The sequence below is a fragment of the Hyla sarda genome, chromosome 3, assembly GCF_029499605.1.
Source record: "Hyla sarda isolate aHylSar1 chromosome 3, aHylSar1.hap1, whole genome shotgun sequence".
Lineage (NCBI taxonomy): Eukaryota > Metazoa > Chordata > Amphibia > Anura > Hylidae > Hyla > Hyla sarda.
The window spans coordinates 156970026-156985342 of record NC_079191.1 but is presented as its reverse complement, the minus strand read 5'-3'; the positions used below and the strand labels follow the sequence as shown (position 1 = coordinate 156985342).

Genomic DNA, 15317 nt, shown 5'->3' with positions numbered 1-15317 from the left:
GCCAATTGGAAAGTCATATAGCAATACAAAGGGACAGAATCTACTGCAATGCAGAAAAAAGGAAAAAAAGGACCAATTGCCCAGTGTCTTCTGCAGACGAAACAATGTATATTTAACTTTGGTTAAACAGATTCTGCATTTCAGGCCGTAACCCCATCCCCATGACATCACTCCCCTTACCACAAATCCATGCCACCCTTATAAAGCTATGCACAGAAATGTGTTTTTGACAAAGATGTGCCACACGGCATCAAGGTTCACCACAGTTTTGATTGGAAAAACAGCAACAATTATTTACATTTTCAGCCTTTTACATTTTCAGCACTGCAGTTCTTGAACTCTTTTAGGCTGGGTTCATATACACTGCTCCTAAAAAATAAAGGGAACACTAAGATAACACATCCTAGATCTGAATGAATGAACTAATAGTATGAAATACTTTCGTCTTTACATAGTTGAATGTGCTGACAACAAAATCACACAAAAATTATCAATGGAAATCAAATTTATCAATCTATGGAGGTCTGGATATGGAGTCACACTCAAAATCAAAGTGGAAAACCACACTACAGGCTGATCCAACTTTGATATAATGTCCTTAAAACAAGTCAAAATGAGGCTCAGTAGTGTGTGTGGCCTCCATGTACACATATGACCTCCCTACAATGCCAGGACATGCTCCTGATGAGGTGGCCGATGGTCTACTGAGAGATGTCCTCCCAGACCTGAACTAAAGGAGCGAAACATGATGTCCCACATGTGCTCAATTGGATTCAGGTCTGGAGAACGGGCGGGCCAGTCCATAGCATCAATGCCTTCCTCTTGCAGGAACTGCTGACACACTCCAGCCACATGAGGTCTAGCCTTGTCTTGCATTAGGAGGAACCCAGGGTCAACTGCACCAGCATATGGTCTCAAAAGAAGTCTGAGGATCTCGGTACCTAATCGCAGTCAGGTTACCTCTGGCAAGCACATGGAGGGCTGTTTGGCCCCCCCTAAGAAATGCCACACACACCATTACTGACCCACCGCCAAACCGGTCATGCTGGAGGATGTTGCAGGCAGAAGAACGTTCTCCACGGCATCTCCAGACTTTGTCACGTCTGTCACATGTGGTCAGTGTGAACATGCTTTCATCTGTGAAGAACACAGGGCGCCAGTGGCGAATTTGCCAATCTTGGTGTTCCCTGGCAAATGCCAAACGTCCTGCACGGTGTTGGGCTGTAAGTACAACCCCCACCTGTGGACGTAAAGCCCTCATACCATCCTAATGGAGTCTGTTTCTGAATGTCTGAGTGGACACATGCACATTTGTGGCCTGCTGGATGTAATTTTGCAGGGCTCTGGCAGTGCTCCTCCTGCTCCTCCTTGCACAATGGTGGAGGTAGCGGTCCTGCTGCAGGGTTGTTGCCCTCCTACGGCCTCCTCCATGTCTTCTGATGGGCTGGCCTGTCTCCTGGTAGCGCCTCCATGCTCTGAACACTATGCTAACAGACACAGCAAACCTTCTTGACACAGCTCGCATTGATGTGCCATTCTGGATGAGCTGCACTACCTGAGCCACTTGTGTGGGTTGTAGACTCCATCTCATGCTACCACTAGAGTGAAAAGCACCGTCAGCATTCAAAAGTGACCAAAACATCAGCCAGGAAGCATAGGAACAGAAGTGGTCTGTGGTCACCACCTGCAGAACCACTCCTTTATTGGGGGTGTCTTGCTAATTGCTTATAATTTCCCCCTGTCGTCTGTTCCATTTGCACAACAGCTTGTGAAATTGATTGTCAATCAGTGTTGCTTCCTGTGTGGACAGTGTGATTTCACAGAAGTGTGATTGACTTGGAGTTACATTGTATTGTTTAAGTGTTCCCTTAATTTTTTTGAGCAGTGTATGTCCGGCATCCGATATAGGTGAACTCAGCCTAAATCTGGACACAACTGATGCCGCAACTGATGACAACATGCATCAGTTGTCATCAGTTGTATGGCATCTGGCGTCCATGATTTCTGGATGGCGGACAAGCTTGCTGCGTTCCCCTGTCCGGCGCGTGTCCAACAGTCTGGCATCAAAATTGGGACACTGGATGAATGTGAACTGTCCCATTCAAATGAACGGGATCAGTTTCCCTTCGGTGCATGCCGGAGGGAGACTATGCCGGAAGCCTGAGATATGTGAACCCAGCCTTATCAAGGCCTCATGGCAGCCAGCCTTTTTGATGGGTACTTAGTCTCTCTCTGGGCTGGCACTCTGATAATCCACACTGTGCAAGCAATGGTCCCTATGTGGTTTAAGTGATGGTATGTGTTTCCTGACCAAAAAACAACAACAAAAAGCACAATAAAGAATCAAATTTTGCAAGCAAGGGAAAACATGCATTTTTTTAATTTCTTCACTTGTTCTCAAACCAAACCACATGTCTACAAAGCCCTAACCACCCCCCTGATATCCAACAAAACCTTTTGCGTTATATAGACAACACGAACAGGTTTGTTGGTGCAAAGGTTGACAATTATTTGCAAAGTACAAGTTGGGTAATGTTTATGATCAAAGTTCAGTGACCTTTCTCTGGAAAAGACAACTGTTAGCAGGTTTTATTTTTAAGTTCCACACTATTTCCTAGACTTCACATCCCCATGATCTTCTGATTATTACCCACTAACCCCAGGGGAATCAGCGGCATCAATGATGCTCCTGCCCTTTCTGCTATTCTGCTTGTATTGTCTCCTAGGTTCTGCCACAGTTATTGATGATGACTGTAATGACCAAAATGTTTTCAATGCAGTAGATGAGGCTCTGAGGTCCTACAATAATGTGAAAGAAGACGGGAATCTGTTTATTCTTTACAGAATCACAGAAGCCAAAATAAAGGTTGGTAAAGGTAAATTATTGCTTTGATCTGAAATTGCCAATGTTTTAGTTTTATAGCATCAACATGTTCATTCCATGTACTAACCACTTTTTCTACCATCCTGCTTAGATGATGATTATTTTTGAATTCATAAAGATGAATTGTATCTGAATGTGTCACTGTACTATTAAAGGATGCTAGATGTCATGTATTATTACTACTATTACTACTACATGCCATCAGGATGATGTTAATGACTGTTATTGCTTTCTACCATCTTATTGCTTGTTGTCTAGGATAGCAAATTGATACTGCCACATAATTGATCTTTCTTTTCATATGCCAAGAGCAGGTTACATTCAGTGACTATTTATGCTACTTGGTCAGAACCCAAGTGTAAAGTAATCAATACATATTGTACCTTATCAATATCTATGTAACTATGTCCACTGTTGGGCTTCATCTACTGTATATGGCCCAACAAATTCTATGTGGTCCCACTCTACTACCATATGACTGTGACTTTATATGAAGTTCTTTTCTGTGGAATTAGAAAAAACAGTGGCCTGCAACATTGAATGCTGTATTATAGGTATATTTTCTATTAGAATCACTGCATATTTCTGAATGATAGTAATGTAAGGACGACATTAGGATGGTGTACTGAGCATCAATAGCAATGTAATATAGAACAGCAGTGACTCATTTGGTGCCTAATTTAACGTAAAGTTCTTCAATGGGTTAAATCGCTGTGTGGTTTTCATCCATTGCATTTAGCAGCTAAATATGTGGAGTCTAATATTGGAGTACATTTACCCTATCATGACCTGTTAAGTGCACAAAGTTAATCTATTTGTATTATCTATTTTAATCTGGACTAAGTTTTGAGCAGTAATCAGTTACCCATACAAATTATCCACATAGAACAGCAAATACCATTTTTTTTTTTTATATAAATGTTTGTTTCTTATTACTTCTGCGTAACAGAGGTGTCTTTTCAACAGACACTGTACAGTAACTGGCTATAGGAAAAAAAAACATTTTTTAATGCATTATAGGAGATCAGCTAAACTACTAGGGGACATGTCAAAAATGTTGCTGTTTCCTATTAGAGATCAACGAGCCAAGGTCGTAGAACCCGGTCTTGCTCAGAACTTTGGCTAAAATGAGGTTTCCCATACATTAGAACTTTGCCAACCTGGCAACAGCACCAATATACATGAAGGAATGAGGAGCACATAGTGTTTTAGAGCCATTGCATCTTAGGGTGAGAAGGTAGGAACACAAAGGGTCAGGATAGCCCAGCATACTTTGCAGTGAGCATACTTTGCAAGATCATATGACCACAGGGTAGCCAATGATTGCTTGCATACAGCTCCCAGGCCAATCAGGAGACAGCATAGGGGTGGGTCTAGGAGACTGGTAAAACCCTATGCATTATATCATTTTGGAGAAACAGATAACCAGTGAGCAGTGCACAGAAGAACTCACTGTGTACCTACTAATCCCAAAAGCTTTCACAATACAATACAAAGCAACTTGACCAAAGCATTGTGCAGTGGATTGATCTCAGTGACCTGCATTAGTGTGTGGACTGTCCTCAGTGACCTGCATTACTGTGTGGACTGATCTCAGTGGCCTGCATTACTGTGTCCAGTTGCTGCACTACAAATCCCAGCAGTGTGACTGCAGAATGGGCCATAGCAAGTTATCACAGTACAACACAAAGCAATTTGAGCAAAGCATTATGCAATAGGCTGACCTGTCTTTTAAAGCGTTACTTTCATTACTGTCAATCAGACATGTCAAGAGTTGGTGATCCCACCGGATCTCATTCCTCACAGTGGGTCTCATGAGTTATTAGCGGGGAAAGCGACGCCATTGCGCTCTGCTCCCTGGCCCGGCTGAAAGCTCCATCCATTTCTCTGCATAGAATTCTAGATTTTGTAGAACTTGTTCGTAGTGAACCAAGCGTTATGGAAAAGTTCTGCGAGCCCCGCAAACCAAACTTTTCAGTATCTCCTGTAAACACTATGGTATTTGACATATAACTATATCTGGACTATGGCACACAATGTAACTAAGGGTAATTAATGTAACTTAGTGCAAAACTAATCGCACAGACAAATTCCTGCAAAAAAGTTTCTGCTACTATACAGCCTGGAATTTTAAACACCACACCTATGTGACCAAAGTAATCTTAAAGGGATTCTCCCCTCCTAGACATCTTATCAACTATCCAAAGGATAGGGGATAAGATATCCCCCGCGATCTCTGTGCAGCATCCGGCATTTATTTAGAATGCTAGGTGTGAGTGACGGGGTCGTGACATCACAGCCCCACCCCCTTGTGACGCCACACCACGCCCCCTCAATGCAAGTCTATGGTAGGGGCATGGTGGCCGCCTCGCCCCCTACCATAGACGTGCATTGAAGGGGTGTGGTGTGACATCACGAGGGGGTGTGGCCGTGACATCACGACCCCCGCCGCCTGCTCCAAGCATTCGGAACAAAATGTTCCGAATGCTGGGGCAGCTGAGTACCCCTTTACGGCTTAGGAGATAGGCTGATAGTAAAATGCACTTGTTAAAACATAAGCATCAAGGTTTAATGTGAGTTGTTATTGCAGTTCCAATCCTTAATTTTCCTTTTTGATTTAGAATGAAGATGGTCAAGCTAATCATTTTGTTGAGTATGAGGCACATGAGAGTTCCTGTAAAGTGAAGAGTGGCAAATCATGGCAGGAATGTTCATCAGCTAATGCAGTAAGATTTAACGACTGTAATCAATTTTATTTTAAATAATGTACTTAAAGGAGAACTTTTGCAAAAAAAATTATTTCTCCTATATGCCCAGACTGCCAGAATAAAAATAACAAACTTTGACTTACCTTCCTATCCCCCAATGCTGCTGGAATTGGTCTCTCAGCCTCCAGCCCCAGTCTGACAATGCTACTCATCCTTTCATTAGCCAAGGCAGGACATCACTGCAGCCGGTGATTAGCTGAGAACAGTGTGAAAAGTCAGGAGAAGGCCGAGCTGTAGGACATGTAGTATTTTTTTGCTCTGCTCAACTCCTGTCCTTCCGACAAACTGACTGACAGAGCTCCCTTTACCAGTGCACAAAGGCTGTGTGAACGAGGCCTTAGATAGGACAAGCTTTCGCTGCCTAGCACTCCCCTTTACCTCACAAAACATGATGTATATGAGAGCTCCTAGTGTAGGCAGCGGATATTGGGTTGGATTGTAGTAAATAAACATGTTTCTTTCGTAGCATCAAGTCAAGTGTTCTGCACATATATTCTTCAATCAACATCTAAAGCTCGGAATTGTAGAGTCTCAAAATTGCACCAGTCCTGAAGGTATTATTAAGGCAAATTTTAGATAATAATAATAATTCTTTATTTATATAGCGCATACAGATTCCGCAGTGCTGTACACTCAAATTGGTCCTTATCCCCATTGGGGCTCACAATCTAAACCTATCAATATGTGTGGGAGGAAACCAGAGTATCTGGAGGAAACCCATGCATACATACAAACTCTTTAGATCAGGGGTCTCAAACTCCGGGCCCGCAGGCCGCAAATGGAACAAAATTTTGCGGCCCAGGCACTGGGCAGGTGATTTCTTCAGGTTTTAGCCCTGCTTTGGGCAAGCAGCGCAAAATACCGGAAGACTTCCCACACAGCAGCACACATTGCTACTGTACCTATATCTCCCTGCTGCAGCCTATAACAAGCCTTCCTGGAGGGATACACGCGATTAGTGACGCAGCGCAGGACGCCGGGACACTGACGTCCTGTGCGGCGCATGTGATGACGTCACCTAATGAGGGCATCCCCGCAAAGAATGATGGGGGCATTATATGTGAGGGGCAAATGACGGGGGCATTATATGGGAGGGGCGCATGATGGGGGCATTATGTGTGAGGGGCGCATGACGGGGGCATTATATGTGAGGGGCGCATGACGGGGGCATTATATGTGAGGGGCGCATGACGGGGGCATTATATGTGAGGGGCGCATGACGGGGGCATTATATGTGAGGGGAGCATGATGGGGGCATTATATATGAGGGGCGCATGATGGGTGCATTATATGTGAGGGGCGCATGATGGGGGCATTATATGTGAGGGGAGCATGACGGGGGCATTATATGTGAGGGGCGCATGATGGGGGCATTATATGTGAGGGGCGCATGATGGAGGCATTATATGTGAGGGGCGCCTGACGGGGGCATTATATGTGAGGGGCGCATGACGGGGGGCATTATATGTGAGGGGCGCATGATGGGGGCATTATATGTGAGGGGCGCATGATGGGGCATTATATGTGAGGGAAGCATGATGGGGGCATTATATGTGAGGGGCACATGCGGCCCACCCTCACCCAGCCTCTACCTCCAGTGGCCCCTGGATAATTTGAGTTTGAGACCCCTGCTTTAGATGTACTAATATGGTATTTGTTTGCTGTATAGTATTTGCAGAGCAGAGCTTTCAAGTGCTTTTGTTCTATAAGTACTTAGATATATCAACTATTTACTTTTGGCAGTGAAAACATGCCAAATTTCATGTCCAACACATGACCATCAAGGACTCTCTCACATTGGATTTAATGGGAACTTAAGGGATACCCCTCATATGCCCATGGCTCAGGAGGAGAGCCACAGCATGACACTTTACACAGGCGCATTTATGGCTGTGTAAATATACTCTAAAACAGTACACAACCTTGAACACTGCATCTACAATATTCAGCACTGCAGGCAAAGATTCAGGCACAGTATGATCACTATCATTTTATCAGACTTAGCATAAATTAATAAAGTAAGCAAAAATAAGAACCTATTTAATATATTTTGTTAGAGAAAAATGCCTCATTTCCCACTTTTCAGAATCATGTCCTCCTCCCTTGTATGATACTTATTCCCTCCAAAAAACTGCTCAGTGTTCTGTCTTGAGAGAGGAGACAAGTGTTTGATTACTTACTGCCCATAAAAGTCTATTGAGATGGGAGGGGGGAAATGAAGGAGAGGGGGTAACTACAGTTTGCCACTGCTTCTCTCCAAAGAGACTACAGGAGCATATAGCGAGTATTAGATCTCACAGTGCTTAATTTTCAGCTTATACTGTTCAGCATTGTTCTATAATGTTATCCATACTGCTGCTTTTACAGAATATATTCTATAAAGGAGCAGGATCCCCTCCTCCGTGTGTGTGCAGTGCATGGGAACTATCATAGAAGCTAAAGGTCACTTTCACTCTGCCGTTGTCCCCCATCCAGGCACCGGGCACTGTTATTTTGTAGCGGGACTAGCGGGAGAAAAATATGGCACAAGCAGTCATTTTTCTCCCGCTATTTCCCCGGGCTCTCCATATGGCCATCAAACTGAAGTGCCGTAACAGCAGTGTGAAAGAAGCCTTACCCAGATAAAATGACAGATCAAGCTTGCAGAACAGAAATCTGGTGAAATGCCAAATACAAGATAGATATGGGCCAGAAAGAGTTCTGCTACTCATGTACACACACAGGGCAGCCTATCCTGAAAATGTATTCATGAATATCTCATTGGAGAAGAAGGTTTGTCTGAATAATATTTGCCAAGGGTTAGAGAAATAGCTTCAAGTAGTGATGCCCCAAAACAAATTCTGCAACAGGACCCCCCTTCTATCATGTGGCATTTCAAATATTAATGCCTTTTAATGTAGGAAAGGGGAACTGAGCCCCCTCTTGTAATTACAAACTTGCCATAGTGATCTGACAGGCAAAAAGGATTGGAAAAATGATAAACCCTAGATCCTTTAGATGAAAAAGCTGGTGTTTCATTTCAAGCTGAGGCTGATATAGCATCAATAAATTCCACTGCACTACTTTTGTCAAAATTCACGTGTTCCTATACCCAATCTTTTTATCAAAAGATAAAATTGTCTTAGGCTGCATTCACACTTCGTTTTTACATTACGGCTGCCAGATCCGGCTGGGGGAGGGGCAAACCCGGGCTCTCTAGTACCCCAGCCGGACCAGTGCTGAACTCCATTTACTTTAACCCCCGTATGGGGTTTCCTAACCGGACCAAAATCTGTATTATACTGTGGTTTTAGGTCCGGTCACAAAACTGGATACGGGTCAAAAATGAGCCGACCGAAGTCACAATTTGACTCCGGTCGGCTCATTAAAGTAAATGGATTTCAGCGCTGGTCCGGTTTGCCCCTCCCCCAGAGCCCGGTTTGCCCCTCCCCCAGATCCGGCACCCGTAATGTAAAAACGAAGTGTGAATGCAGCCTTAGCAGCATGTTTCGAGCCACGAGTCACCAAATACCCAAATAGGACTGCTTTAATGACTCATGGTTCAGGCAGCATAAAAATGATAGGTACAATTTAGCAACTAAACCACATGCTGTCCCGTTTTTTCTAGTTCTATTGAAGTAAATAGGGATGAGCTGCAGTGTAAAAAAAAAAAAAAAAAGCTGACCCTTTTTTCTAATCTTAGACATCTAGTCTAACCTCAGTATCAGTATCTCACATGGGGAAGATTTATCAAAACCTGTGCAAAGTTGTCAAGTTCCGTATAGCAACCAATCCGATCACTTCTTTCACTTTGTTAAAGGGGTACTACCGTGTTGACAACTTATCCCCTATCTAAAGGATAGGGGATAAGTTGCCTGATCGCGCAGGGTCCTGCCGCTGGGGACCCCCGCGATCTCGCACGCAGCACCCCGCTGTCATCAGGCCTCTGAGCGAACATCCGGTCCGGGGGTCGTGATGTCACAGCTCCGCCCACGTGTGATGTCACGCTCCGCCCCCTCAATGCAAGTCTATGGCAGGGGCGAGACAGCTGTCTCGCCCCCTGCCATAGACTTACATTGATGGGGCAGAGTGTGACGTCACATGGGGGCAGAGCCATGACGTCACGATACTCCGGGCCCGTGATCGGCAGTCATCAGACCCGGAGAGATGGTCACTCCGGGGCCTGATTAGAGCGGGGTGCTGCATGCGAGATCGCGGGGGTCCCCAGCGGCGAGACCCTGCGTGATTAGGCAACTTATCCCCTATCCTTTAGATAGGGGATAAGTTGTCAGCACGGTAGTACCCCTGTAAAAATGAAAGAAGCAAGCTGATTGGTTGCTATGGGCAACTTTTCCTCTGCACAGGTTTAAATAAATCTCCCCACATATCTTTATCTCGGGTACAGAAAACTTTGAGGAAAAAATCATGTTCCCATAGTGCACAAGATGCTAGAGCTCCTGATTCATAGGACTTGCTAACATGACTTCCACAATCTAGTAATCAAATAACAGCTCATGCATACAACCAGATTGTTGTATAGAGCTGCCATTCTATAGGCCCCTAATATAACCCTGGGTGCCTCTTATTACATATTAAGGCATATAATGGTTTATTCTGTCTAACTGAACATAAAACAGCACATCACAAATTGTACCATGTTATGCCAGATGCCATTCTCCAACTTCAGTATTTCTTGTAGGAGAGACAAACCCCTTAAAGGGGTACCCTGGAGGAAAATAAATGTTTTCATGTTTTCTTTTGCCAGAAAGTTATACAGATTCATAAATTACTCCTATTTAAAAATCTAAAGCCTTCCAGTACTTATCAGCTGCTATATACTCCAAGTGTAGTTGTGTAGTTCTTTCCAGTCTGACCACAGTGCTCTCTGCTGACACCTCTGTCCATGTTAGGAACTGTCCAGAGCAGGAGAAAATCCCCATAGCAAACACGGACAGAGGTGGCAGCAGAGAGCACTTTGGTCAGACTGGAAAGAACTACACAACTTCCCCTGGAGCACACAGCCGCTGATAAGGAATATAAGGCTTAAGATTTTTAAATATAAGTAATTTACAAATCTGAACAACTTTCTGGCACCAGTTGATTTGAAAACATTCTCCGGTGTACCCCTTTAATATTGCTCTGGACAGAAGAAAAATACTTACAGCTCTAAAGTCATAAGCAACAGGGACTCACCATTCAAGTTCCATGCACATAGCTTTGTGTTCTGTATGAAGCCTAATATGACTAATCATATTGTAATAACTGTAAAATAATAGAGCAGTCTCTTGTCTACTACATTGTTATTGCACACTGGGAACATGAAGTGAAATAACATCTCCTTGTAATATTTATCTGTACTGAAAAACTAATAATAAGAATTCTTGTGTCCAGCTATAGTGTGGCCCACTGAGACAGCTGTTCATCACCAATGCCTTGGCTGTCCACAGCTCATAGATAACGAAAATAAGGAATTGCTGTGCTTTGTGCATTCAACTATTGAGCAATTGAACAACGATGCAAATCATCCATTCTACTTTGATTTGGACTCTATCGTGAATGCCACACGCAAGGTATGTACAGAACATCTTAAGAAATACATCATACAATCAAGTCAGTATGCACTACAACCAGTGATGCTTAACCCCTTAAAGGGGTACTCCGGTGAAAACCTTTTTTCTTTTAAATCAACTGGTGGTAGAAAGTTAAACATATTTGTAAATTACTTCTATTCAAAAATCCTTAATCCTTCCTGTACTTATTAGCTACTGAATACTACAGAGGAAATTCTTTTCTTTTTGGAATGCTCTCTGATGACATCACGACCACAGTTCTCTCTGCTGACGTTATTATAATAATAATAATGCTTTATTTATTGTTGTCCTTAGTGGGATTTGAACCCAAGTCCCCAGCACTGCAAGGCAGCAGTGCTAACCACTGAGCCACCATGCTGCCCTTAGCATACATCTGCTATGCATGGTTGCTAAAATGGACAGAGATCACTGTGCTTGTGATGTCATCCGTGTTCCAAAAAGAAAGGAATTTCCTCTGTAGCATTCAGCAGCTAATAAGTACTGGAAGGATTAAGATTTTTTTATTGAAGTAATTTACAAATATGTTTAACTTTCTGCCACCAGTTAATTTAAAAGAAAAAAGGTTTTCACTGGAGTACCCCTTTAAGTACTCAGCCCATTTTCACCTTAAGGACGCAGCCAATTTTATTTTTGCGTTTTGGTTTTTTCCTCCTCGCCTTCGAAAATTCATAACTCTTTTATATTTCCATTCCCAGACCCATATGAGGGATTGTTTTGTGTGTGACCAGTTGTACTTTGCAATGACATCACTCACTTTACCCTAAAATGTATGGTAAACCCTAAAAAAAAAAAATTTGTTTAAGGAAATTTTAACAAAAATCATAATTTTGCTAATTTGGGGAGTTTCGTTTCCGCGCTGTACACTTTAAAGTAAGAAATACATGTTTTCTTTATTCTCTGGGTCAATACGATTAAAATGATACCCATGGTTACATACATTTCTATTATTGTACTGCTTTTAAGAAATATCAAACTTTTTTTTACAAAATCAGTATGTTTAAAATTGCCCTAATTTGACCACCTCTAACTTTCTTATTTTTCCGTATTCAGGGATGTGTGAGGGCTCACACTTTTTTGCACCATGATCTGTAGTTTGGTTTGGTACCAGATTTGCGTATATGTGACTTTTTGATCACGTGTATTAATATGGGGAAAAAGGGTGATTTAAAACTTTATTGGTTTTTTACATTTATTTTACACTTTTTTAGTCCCCATAGGGAACTATTTATAGCAATAATTAGATTGCTAATACTGTTCAATGCTATGCATAGGGCATAGCACTGATCAGTATTATTGGTGATCTTCTGCTCTAGTCTGCTGTAAGGCAGATCAGTGCAGAAGACCCCGTGAGACAGACGGAGGCAGGTGAGGGGACCTCCATCCGCCATCTTGGCTGATCTGATCCCTGCGGCAGTGCCGCAGCCGATCAGATCAGCTATTATAAGTGCCGCACTGCCGCAGATGCCGTGATCTGTATTGATCACGGCACCTGAGGGGTTCATAGCAGACATCAGCGCGATCGCTGATGTCCGCCATTACCGGTGGATCCGCGGTGACTGACAGCCGCCGGAACCCGCAGAGAATGAAGCGAGCACAGCTGTGCCATAAATGTACGGCGCTGTGCACTAAGAGGAGCTATGCAGTGCCGTACATTTATGGCGCATGTCCTTAAGGGGTTAAAGGGGTACTCCAGGGGGAAAACAATGTATTCAAATAAACTGGTGGTTGAAAGTTATACAGATTTGTACATTAATTCTATTTAAAAATCTTAATCATTCCAGTACTTATCAGCTGTTGTATGTATCAGCAGCTGTTGTGTAGTTCTTTCCAGTCTGAACACAGTGCTCTCTGCTGACCTCTCTGTCTGTGTCAGGAACTGTCCAGAACAGGAGCAAATCCTCATTGCAACCCTCTTTATAACTTTATAGCATCAGTTGATTTAAAAACTTTTCTTTCCTCTAAGGTACCCCTTTAAGTTAGCAATACTTTGGAGATTTTGGATGAAAAATGGGTGAATTGGACTAAAATATGGACATATTAAAATGTCCAAACATATCTCCAACTTCAAATAAAGAAAGCAGATTAGTTATCCAGCATTATTGAGACGTTAGAAAATCTGAGACTTCCCGAAGGGTCAGAAAAAGGCATACACTTATGTATTGCTGTTACAGCGAGCGCTCCGGTCCCCGCCTCCGGATCGGAGTGCCCGCTGCCTGCTTGCCCCCAGTCCCCGGCGTCTCCCGTTCAGAGACACAGACCGGGAGCGCAGGTCTTATTGTCCCAGGGACGCGGCTCGCGTGGCGGCTGGCCACCGCTCACGCGCCGCGCCCCCTCCTTCCTACCTGCGCTCCGGCGCGCTGCTGCTCCGTTCTCAGCATCACGGCTCGCGCGCACCAATAATTGATGCGCTGGTTCCTGATTCCCCCACTGTGTCCCTGCCTATTTTAGTGTTCATCCCCTTCCTGCCCTTGCCGGATCTTTGTGCCTAGTGCCATTTTGAAAGCGTTCCTTACTGTTGTATTTTGCCTTGCCCATTGCCGAACCCGTTGCTATTGTCCTCTCGCCTGTGAACCCTTGTCGCCTGCCCTGACCTCTGCTACGTCCGACCACGCTCCTGCCTTCTCCTTTTGTACTACGCCTGTCTCAGCAGTCAGTGAGGTTGAGCCGCTACTGGAGGACACGACCTGGTTGCTACCGCCGCAGCAAGACCATCCCGCTTTGCGGTGGGCTCTGGTGAAAACCAGTAGCAACTTAGAACCGGTCCTCCGGTATGGTCCACGCCAATCCCTCACTGACACAGAGGATCCACCACCAGCCTGCCGAATCCTGACAGTAAGATCCGGCCATGGATCCCACTGACGTTCCATTGCCTAGCCTGGCGGACCTCACCACCATTGTCGCCCAGCAAGGTCAACAGCTGGCTCAGCTAACCACTATGTTTCAGCAGCTCCTGCCGTCTCAGCAACAGCCAGCACCTCCGTCTGCATCTGCTGCTTCTTCTCCTCATGCAGTTGCATCCGGATCCAGAATCCATTTGTCCTTGCCGGACAAATACGACGGAGACCCCAAGCAGTGCCGAGGGTTCCTGTCTCAGTGCTCCCTTCATCTCGAGCTACTCCCAGATCAGTTTCCAACTGAGCGAGCCAAGGTTGCCTTCATCCTTAGTCTGCTTACCAGGAGGGCCCTGGCCTGGGCTATACCACTTTGGGACCGCGCTGATCCTGCCACCACCTCTGTACAGAACTTCTGCCGGGAATTCCGTAGGGTTTTTGAGGAACCCGCCCGGGTTACCTCCGCAGAGACTGCCATACTGAACTTGACCCAAGGAGGTTCCTCAGTGGGGGACTATGCTATACAGTTCCGCACACTCGCCGCAGAACTAAATTGGAACAAGGAAGCCCTCTGCGCTACTTTCAAGAAAGTACTTAATTGTGATATTAAGGATGTCCTTGCAGCTCGAGAGCTGCCCTCTACCCTCTGTGACCTCATCTTGCTGGCCACCAGGATTGATAAACGTTTTTCCGAAAGACAAGAGGAACTCCTCCAGGAGAAAGAAAAGACTCGTCCAAGATGTTTTCCTCATCTTGCTCCCGTTTCTTTACGTCCACCTCAACCTGTTCCTGGGCCTCCCACCGTGAAAGCCACGCAGGTGGACCGGTCTGCCTGACCCCACAAGAACGAAGCCGTCGTAGAGACGAGAATCTATGTCTGAGAATCTATGTACCGAGCATTTCATGAGAGACTGTCCTCTTCGTACTCCGCGTTCGGGAAACGCCCGCACCTAGTAAACGTGGGAGAGGCGTTGCTGGGTGTGGATTCTTCCTCTCCACGACTCATCTTAATAGTGCAGTTGTTCCTACCGTCCAAGTCCTCCTTCATGGCTGCCGCCTTCTTGGACTCCGGTTCTGCTGGCAATTTTATCCCCCTCCGTTGTCGAGAAGTACCGAATTCCCATAGTCCGTCTGCCTAAACCGTTCCTCATTGCTACGGTAAATGGTGAGAGACTTTCTGCCACGGTTCAATACCGTACCCAGCCTCTTCGGATGGACATTGGGATATTTCATACAGAGGCTTTGGAGTTTTTTGTCCTTCCTT

The 15317-nt window shown here is 44.6% G+C and overlaps 1 protein-coding gene across 1 annotated transcript in view; it reads left to right on the top strand.

Annotated features, from left to right (window-relative positions):
* Positions 1–2680: 2680 nt before the first annotated feature.
* LOC130361805 (T-kininogen 1-like) overlaps positions 2681–15317 on the top strand; it is a 61792-nt gene continuing 49155 nt past the window's right edge. Inside the window, exons 1-4 of the mRNA XM_056565313.1 lie at positions 2681–2866; positions 5506–5610; positions 6119–6206; positions 11029–11201. Of these exons, the coding sequence (XP_056421288.1) occupies positions 2681–2866; positions 5506–5610; positions 6119–6206; positions 11029–11201 (552 nt within the window). The remainder of the gene's footprint in view (positions 2867–5505; positions 5611–6118; positions 6207–11028; positions 11202–15317) is intronic.